The sequence below is a fragment of the Leiobunum rupestre genome, chromosome 2 (assembly GCF_980474605.1).
Source record: "Leiobunum rupestre chromosome 2, qqLeiRupe1.1.hap1, whole genome shotgun sequence".
In the NCBI taxonomy this organism is placed as follows: Eukaryota; Metazoa; Arthropoda; class Arachnida; order Opiliones; family Sclerosomatidae; genus Leiobunum; species Leiobunum rupestre.
This window is the reverse complement of record NC_143385.1, coordinates 18,553,555-18,563,450: the sequence shown is the minus strand read 5'-3', so window position 1 is coordinate 18,563,450 and position 9,896 is coordinate 18,553,555. Positions and strand designations below refer to the sequence as shown.

At 39.0% G+C, this 9,896-nt stretch overlaps 1 protein-coding gene across 1 annotated transcript; it reads left to right on the top strand.

Annotated features, from left to right (window-relative positions):
* The first annotated feature begins 8,567 nt into the window (after window positions 1-8,567).
* Window positions 8,568-9,896, top strand: LOC149956282 (uncharacterized). The gene has a single exon (XM_090166830.1). It carries the CDS (start codon window positions 8,568-8,570, stop codon window positions 9,894-9,896), a length of 1,329 nt encoding a protein of 442 aa, XP_090022956.1.

Below are 9,896 nucleotides of genomic sequence, written 5' to 3'. Positions count from 1 at the left end.
TTCGTCTAAGTATAAATTTACGATTTATTGGCGCCGGCCAGGAATCGAACCCGGGTGTGTAGTACTTTTTTTTTTTAATTTGCGTTAGTATCGGACAGAAATCGAACCAGAGCCCTCCTGCACGACAGGTGAGCGTTCTACCACAGAACCACGGATACATATAACGATTCACTGAAAATAAGAAACTCTTCCAAGGAGAGATATATTTTGACTGGCCAACTTGTATTTTTTTAATGTGTGTTCCTTCTCGTTTACATCCAGTTTTATTAGCACATAGTTCATTTGCTTTATTCCATTATACATAAGTGACGTTAGTTTTTTACTAGCTCTACATTTTTGAAGTTTAAAGAGGTTTTAAGATCTTGTATTTATACTTTTAGTATCGACACTAACAAATTGTTTAGAACAATGATAATCTTTATACAGGAATAATAAGGAAAGGTAGTTAAATAATTTATAATTATAATTATTTATTATTATAAAAAAGGAGCTTTGTTTATTGGGTGAATTATACGTTTTTGTAAAGTATATAGTCGGGTGATATTATTGGTGAACATATTGCTCCAAATACAGAAACAGTATCTTAGTTTTTAATGAAATAATGCATAATATAGGTTTTTAAGTGTTTTGTGGGAAAGAATACTTTTATTTTTTTTTGTATTACGCCGCAAGTTTTTCTAAGCGCTTTGCATAGATTGTCTGTGTGTTCATTCCAGGTTAGATTTTGGTCAAATATAATTACTAAATACTTGAGCTTATTTACTGTCGTTAATTTAAAATTATCTATATAAATATCCATTATGGGTTCTATTACCTTTCCCCGGTTACTAATAACTAAATACTCAGATTTGTTTAGGTTTAGATTTAAATTATTATACAGATTTTATTAAAAAGACGATTAGTTTCGGAAATAACAATATTTAAGCATTTGCCCCCGCATAGTAAAAGAGTGTCATCTGTGTATAAAAATAGACATTTTTATCCCCTCGGTTAAGTCATAAATATAGAGATTGAATAGTAAAGGGGAAATAACTAATCCCTGCGGCACACCGCTTTTGAGGGTTTGAGGGTTTGAGGGTCCGATAATTTAATTTTTAATTTTGGTATAACACTGTCTATTCGAAAGGTAGCTCTCTAGCCAGTCCCCCGCCTTTCCTCGAATTCTTAATTTATACAGTTTAATAATAAGACATATATGTGGTATGGAGTCAAAAGCCCTTTTTAAGGTCTAGGAAAACTCCAATACAGATACACCCTCCATCTATATGACCCATGATTTCTTCATAGGCACCAGAGATAGCATTAATGGTCCCCATTCCCACCCTGAAGCCATATTGAACATTCGAGATCATGTTGTATTTCTGCGTGTAGTTAATTAGTCTGTTGTTAAACGCTTTATCAAATAATTAAGACATAAATGGAAGTATTGAAATTGGACGATAGTTTTTACAGTCTGTTGTTTCTCCTTTTTTAAAGATAGGGACAATTTTAGTTTATCTGGGTATATACCGGTACTGAATGAAAGATTTAATAGGCATTTATATAAGCGGTAAGATTGTTTTCATGGTCCCAATGTGGAGGTCAGCGTACCCGCATCGGAATTTGTAGAAATCGGCGAAGATATGGAGAGTATTTCAGTGGCGGAGGTCGGATAGAGAGCCATGGTATGTTGATTATTTCTAAAATCATTACAATTGCTTGTCGTTTGAATAGGAACTTCTTGGGTGAAATAGTTATTGAGCTCATAGGGAGTAATAGGTATATCTGCTGAGGATGTTTTATTTCTTACTAGTAAAATGTTTACGTTTTTCATTTTTCTTTAGTAATTTTACTATTTTTAATTTTTTTGCGAAAAGTAGTTGTTTCTGGCTTTTCGAATTGCGTTGTTGGTAGTGTTTCTAAAAGTGGTCTAGTTATAGATATAAGTGGGTGTTGGATAGAGCTCTGCGTAACAGATAAATTAACTGACCAAATTTCGATTTTTCGTAAATATTTTGGTTAACTATTTATTTATGGATAAAAATAAAATCAGTGGTTAACTTTTATCCAAACGCTGAGCGTTGAATTAAGTTAAGATATTTTTTGAAGCCTATGTTTTTCTTTTAAAAGTTTTTTTAATTTAATAATAATAATAATCTGCATTAATATTTTCCAAGGTATAAAGGTTATTCCAATCAAATCTCGATATCTCAGTAGCAAAGTCTTTAAATTCGTTTTGTTTATATTTCTAAGTTGTATTTCTTTTTTTTCGCTCGATATTTAGCGTCAGGTAAGTAGGTGATGACGTGATCAGTTACCTCAATATCTTCAATTGTTTCTTCGGAATCAAAGTTTAGAAAAATATCATTATTATTATATTCCGGGTTTGTTGGAATACTGTTTGGTGAAAGTTATAACTAAGGAAAACGTCTAAGAACGAGTTAGAGCATGGTGTAGATTTTAGTAGATCAATATTAAAATCGCCCGTTACTATTATTTTTTTATTTTTGTAATTATTTATAACGTCTGTTATTAACGTTTCGCAATGGTTTAACAAATTATTGATGTTTGCTGAATGTGGTCTATAAATAACTGTTTAAAACACATCTGATTTAAGATTTTTTATGGTATATGATTCTATGTCATCTCTGTCGCCAATGTCACAAAAAGAGTCATCCCTAAATCACGTTTCCGTTAAGGCATTAATTTCTGGTGTAATATTTAGACTTAACAAATTGGCGTGTAGAGATGGAAAATTATGATGCGCACTACAAGTATTTGCGTATATAAGTCTCATGAATTGTATTTTATTGCTATTAAAGGATATACTTAATTGAGACAAGATTTTTTATTCTTTCGGTTCAACTTAATTTTTTTATTTCGTTACATATATATTTCTTATCGTCAATTTCTATAACAAAGTTGTATATGAATTTACCTCGACCATCGCTATTTTCTTCTAAGTATTGTCGTAAGAAGTATCTTGCTTTTTCTTGCGACGGAACGAAATCGGGAGATACGGATATTTTCGAGCCTGCAAGTTTGAGAATATCAATTTTTAATTGTGGATCACCTATATTAATAACGATTCTTCTTGATTGTCCCTCTTTTAAACTGCCTCCTCTTCTGTACGTTTGATATGGTTTGAAATTGCTGTTTGTTGTGTGTGAGTCCAAATAAATTCCACGTCTTTTTTGAGCAAATGTCGTAGGGGCTCGCTCAGTGTTGCGAAATTCAGGATGAATCAAGTACGATAATTTGCTAATCCAAGGAAACTGCGCAATTCAGAAATGTTACGAGGTGACGGTACAGATTGCAGGGCTTCGACCTTCTTGGGATCCGGTAAAATTCCATCAGCTCCGAAGATGTGACCAAAAAAGTAAGCTCAGATTTAGCAAATTCGCACTAGCCCTTAATCAAAGTGAAACCAGAGGACAACATTCGTTTCAGCACTTCTTCTAGCTTGATGTCATGGTCAACGACCCCACGTCCTCCTATAGTTATGTCGTTACTTGTGTTTAATGTGTTGGGAATATCATGAATAGCGTCTTCGAACGTTTTTTGAAAAATCTCAGCGGCTGAATTTATGCCAAATGCTAATCGTTTGTAACGAAATGGACCGAAAGGAGTGAGTAATATTTTTATGTCGTGAGATTCTTCATCCAGTTTGATTTGGTGACAGCCCTTGTTTAAATCTAGGGGGGGGGGGGGAAAGGCGGTCATGCCGTTCACAGGGCGTAGATTAAATCTTCCATTTTGGGTGGAATGTGAGGTTCGCGATTGATAGCGGTGTTCGGAAGGCGCATGTCTACGCATATTCTAATGCCAGAGTTTGATGTGGGATTGCCGGTACATTGAGCGTTTAAAGTTCGTTTCTTTGGAACAATGACTAATGTTGATAGCCAACTGGTTAGACCAACAGCTCGTTCGATGATATCTAGACGCTCCAGTTCTTCTATGTCACGTTTGACTAGGTCCCTGAGATGAAATGGTGTGCGTTAATGATGGATGGAAACGGATGGTATGGACGAGTCAATGTGAAGATGAACTTTCAACGTTATCAATTTACCAAGTCCTGATAGTTCGAGAGAGTGGGAAATATATTTGAAGCTTGAAGGGTCGAGGCACCCACAATGTTGTAGGCTGACTTCTCAGGGTGTAATTGAGTAATTGATTACGTTAACACACGCCCCTGTATCGATTAGTGCTTTAATGTTTGTCCCACCAATATTGGAGCCGTGAATCAATTGGTTTTGGACTGGAGATTTCAATTGCGGAAGAAGAGGGCAGCATTGATAACCGTGGTCTGAATATGGTGTGAGGGTACATCTAGTGATGTATCTATAAAATCATTGTCTGGTCGAATAAAGACGGTAGTAGAATTGCTTGAATGCCTAGTGACCATTTCGTTTTGTTTTGTTCTACAGAATTTTTCGAAGTTTCCGTATCGGCCACACCATGTTTATTGCACGTTTCTCACCCGACACTCAAAGCGACCTGGTGGACGTGGAAATTGATCCCTACAATTGAAGCAATAATGAGAATGTTTGCCATGTTGTGGTTGGGTGGTTTGGGGCCTTGGAAATTGACGAGACGGAAGGAATTGACGTGGTGACATAGGTTTAATTTGACAATGATACGGTGTTAGAGTTGTTTGTATTCCATCACCTGAGTTTGTCTGATGCACGTGACAAGTCGAGGTGGAAGAAATGGTGTTTTGAACGGCTACTACGGATATATCAGAAATTGCTATTTTATTGGCGTTGCTTTCAATTTTGGATGCTTGCTCGTCGGCTTGTTTGTTTAAAAATTCGTTCAAGGTCATGGTTGGATCTGTGAGGGCTATGCAACTAAGGTGACGAGACGTGCAAGTTTGAATAATGTGTCGAATCAGGTTCGGTGAAGCCACAGGTCTTGGACAATGAGCGCAAGCAAGTTTGATAGTCATCAATACATTCGAATTAACGTTGGCGAGCATCTCTAAATTTGAAAATTGCGTAAGTGTAGTATGACGCCGGGGTAATAAATTATCATGAGTGCCTGGACCGCAATGTCGTTTTCGTCTGGAGATGGGGCTTTGCTTGTGGTTTTGGTAAAGTGTCGTAGACGTCCTGAACTTCTTCTCCAGCATGTAAGAGAAAAAGCGATTTTTTCCTAGCAGGGACGTTGATATCAAAAGCGACAAGAAATGTACTGAAACGGCAAAGCCACTTTTCACATCAAGAAGAAATATGAACTCGATTTTCCTCGATGGAAAATGGTGGTAGACACGTTCCAGCAATAAACAGAGAGTTACGGATAAAAATGTCAAAGATGCGTAAGCCTGTTCTAAGAGTCCCAATGAGTGAAAATGTGGGTTAAAACTGACCAAGTTTATTCTTCCCTGAACCAAAGGGTTTTAAAAAAAATGATCATTGCTTTCTTATAAATAAACCGTTACCAAAATATAGAAGTGGCAAAAAATCGTGATTGTTCTTTTAGAAGTGATTTTACGATGATTCTCTAAAATAGTATCGTTAATCAGAACTATAATAATGTACAGCCACGAAACAATTTGAATTGATTCACACTATAATCTGCCAAGTTATTATAATTATCAAAATAATTTCGCCTTGTTGTTCGAAGAGCTTCCCCTGTATGATTTAACCTTTATTATATTTTTAATTTTTTCTAATATGATATGTGTTGTAGTCTCAGAAAATAATGAATATCATTGAATAAATGTCGCATGATGACTAAGGCCTAAAGTGTTTTATTGTTTATAGCCTAGCTGATTATTATTTTTATTAATATTGAAATAATGTTTTAACGTATCAACTGATTGTAATACATATTCTTATAACAGATGGAATTATATGATTATTGTTATGCGGCGCCACTAACTGCAGAACGTGGAATAGCCATTACAATTTATAAATTGGCAACTCCAGTATAATTCAGCACTTTAGGTAACCTATTTAGACAGGCAAGAAATGCTTGCGTTGCTCTCCACCAAGTAAGAAATAGTATTCTAGCTACCAGAATTCGTATTTAATATTTGACTACTTGTTCAGCTTTGTATTAAAAGCCTCTCATCAGTAATTGCCTTTCCCACTGATTGGTTTTTACATATAGATGGGACACACATTCCCGTAATTTCCCCAGAGGAATTTCAAACGGATTATTACAACAGAAAAGGGAGAAATTCTGTTGAAATACGAGCAGTATTGGATCTTCGAGGAAGGCGAGTTGCTGACTAATTTAAAAATAAAGAATTTTAAGTATTTTAGATATAAGAAAATTTGGAAACTCAATTATTTACAAATGGGTAGTCGTTGGAAATCTCTTTCCCCAGGTAGGCTTTTTTAATAAACATTTAAAAACAAGGTGTATTTTCATTTATATTTCGTAGAAATTTTTATAGTTTATGGCACAGAGATTCCACTTTTAGTGAATGGTTAACCTGCATACCCTTTGGAACCGTAGTTCATGAAAGTATTCTCTATACGACGTCCAATCTCGTTTACGCTCCTAGCTGTAAAGTCTGCTCGATGCTCTACATCGGTGATACTGAAAGACGGCTCGCCGACAGGTTCAGGGAGCATCTGAGTGACATTAGAAAGACGCCAGCAAAGAACCACGTCACCCAACATTTTAACCACGTTCACAAGATCAATGACTGTTCCATCCGCGTCATGAAAACTACCAATCTTCCCACGAAAGGCCACCGCACTGAAGAAAACCGCCTTATTTTTAATTTAGCCACAGAGTTTCCGTCGGGGTTAAACATTAAATTAGTTTTTAGCTAGGCTGGTTCGTTTTTAGGGGGTATTGTTGTGTTTTTTGCGGTCATCCCGACTTCGTGTTTTTCCCGCCCGCGTTCGACATTGCTCGGTTGTCGTCTTTTTCGAACGAGGACGGTTTTTTGGTTGTCGGGTAGGGGTTTGTTCGCAAGCATTTGATGTTTTGTTCCCTCTCATCTCATTTTTCACTCGTCGTATTTTCCCCCTTTAATTGTTCATCAAACTTATTGCGAACATTACCCTTTTATGACAGTCCTTTTAAGCTTTTGTAGTACCCCCCTTCTTGTCGCGTGTTTGTTTTCTCTTTTTGTTGTCGCGTGCTAACGTCTCGCGCCTCGCGTCTTTAAAATATTTTTTAAACATTTTCAAATTGTTAGTCTTAATAACGTTTTTCTCCTTGAAGGCCTATCGGCCGAAGTACCGCATATTTTTCCCCAATGAAGCTTAGTTTTCTCCCCCACTTCTTGGTCTATTTACTTGTTCACGTTTTTACTCAGAAATTCAAGACACCACCAGGAACGCTCAATAGCATCATGTCCCGGGTAACTCAAACCCAGCTCATTGTGCTTCAAGATGAATTACTGCCAAAGAACTGCATCGACACAAATTATGGTGGAAGGGGCCAGAATTCTTGCATTCCAATTCTCACGATTCTGAAACTCCGCCGATTATGGACTCTCCGGAATGTCGAATCGAAGAAAAAACTCCAGCCGTAATAGTAGTGGTCGGTCAATTGGACGCAACGCTCTTGACACGTTATTCTTCACTTAGCACTCTTTTACACGTGACCGCGTACGTTCTGAGATTCATTCAAACGTAAAAATGAAACCAAGGTCGCCTTATAAGTCCCCAGGTCCGGATGGGATTCTTCCCATTTTGCTGCAGGAGGGCAGCGATATTCTCTGCCCGCTGCTCTGCAGAATCTACAGGGCTTGTATTGCCTTAGGGCATATTCCAAGCTCCTGGAAGCTCTCTAGGGCCATTTTTATCCCTAAGCCCGGTAAGTCAAACTACCTGGAGGCTAAGGCATTTAGGCCAATTAGTCTTACCTCTTTTCTCCTAAAAATTTTGGAGAAACTGGTAGACTGTTATATTAGGGAAGAGGTTATTTCCAAACGCCTCTCTCTACTGCTCAGTATGCCTATCAAAAGGGCAAATCTACTGAGACCGCCTTACATGGCATTAGCAATTGCCTTGAGAGAGCAATTGAGTTTAAAGAAATCGCTCTTGCGGTTTTTCTCGACATTGAAGGGGCCTTTGACAAGGTCTCAAGTGCAGTCTTGATGAAGGCTGCCAAGAGGTTTGGTATCAATGACACAATTTGTCTCTGGATCAAATCTATGCTGACGAACCGAAGGGTGACATCCCTCCTGCTTGGCGATTCCCTGACGGTCTCCACTAGCCGTGGGTGCCCACAGGGGGGGGGGGGTTCTCTCTCCCCTGTTGTGGTGCCTCGTGGTGGATGAACTGTTGAGGAGGCTGAACAGAGGGGGGTGCCGCTGTTTTGGTTACGCCGACGATATTGCTATCATTGTCACAGGGAAATTCCCAACGACAGTTAAGGATGTTATGAGGAGAGCTCTTGCATCGGTAGAAAACTGGTGCAATGAAGTGAACCTCACGGTTAATCCCAGTAAGACGGTTCTGGTTCCCTTTACCCGTAAAAAGACAAAGGGAGCGTTTAATGGTATTTCCTTGTTCGGTACCAACCTGGAGGAAAGCACTGAGGTGAAGTACTTAGGTGTTATCCTTGACAACAAAGTAACATGGAAACCACATCTTGACTATATTATCAAGAAGGGAAAAATGTTATTTTGGAGAATTAGAAGTACGGTCAGCAAGTCCTGGGGCTTGAGTCCTAGAGTTGTTTACTGGCTTTACACAATGATCATCAGACCCATACTGTCCTATGCAGCTGTGGTCTGGTGGCCAAGGGTTACTCTCAAAACGGTGCAGTCAGAACTGCGCACTCTTCAAAGGCTAGCTTGCGTTGGCATAACAGGAGCTATGAGAACAGCCCCAACTGCTTCTCTAGAAATTCTACTGAATATACTTCCTCTTCATTTGTTTATAGAGGAAGCTGCTACTTTTGGTGCCTATAGGCTAAACCAAAATGGGTGGTGGATGGCCAATAGTTGGGAAAAGAGCCACACTACGCTTATTAGGGATATTTCCAGTCGGTTACCTGTCCTCTCAATGGGTTCTGACAACATGGCTGCTGAACTTCGTTTTAATAAGCCTTTCGGCTTGTACTTCCCTAGCCGCACGGAATGGTCAAATGTTACCCTCGGTACCAGAGGGGAAGTTGTCTGGTTCACCGATGGGTCTAAAACCCATCTAGGTGCGGGCGCAGGGATGTACTGCCTAACGACCAATTACGGCTTCTATGAAAGCCTTGGAATTTACGCAAGTGTCTTTCAGGCAGAGATTTCTGCTATCTGCTTCTGTGTTGACTTCTGTCTGAAGAAGAACTATCGCGGGAAAGTTATCCAAATTTGTTCGGATAGCCAGGCTGCTTTAAAAGCTCTAAACCAGTCTAGTGTTTCTTCTAGACTGGTTCTTAGCTGCTTGGATCACCTTTTTAATCTCGGGACGCTTAATAAGGTTCAACTTTATTGGGTCCCTGGACATGAGGGGTATCATGGGAATGAAAAGGCTGACGTCTTGGCCAGGGAGGGTGCGACGGCTGGGTTCTGTGGACCAGAACCCGCTGTCCCTATCCCCCGTGGCTTGATACGCAGCCTGGTCTCCAATTACATGACTAACCGTCAACTCGAGATTTGGCTCGAGATGCATGGCCAAAGACAGGCTAAGGAGTTTATCCCTGGCCCCTCTAGGCAAAGGGCGAAAGAACTGCTTTCGCTCTCGAAATCTAGTATAAGGTTGGTTACTGGCCTGCTTACAGGTCATTGCCAGCTTAATAGACATTTAAATCTTATTGGTATCAGTGATGACCCACTATGTAGGGCCTGCAAGGCCGAGGAGGAGACTGCCTCTCACGTTCTTTGTAGCTGCGACTTTTATGCGGCTCAAAGACTAGAGCATCTTGGGATGCATCAATTTGAAACTAACGACTTCTTTAATATGCCGGCCAAAAATATTTTAAGGTTTGTGTCGGAGATAGGACTTTTCTAA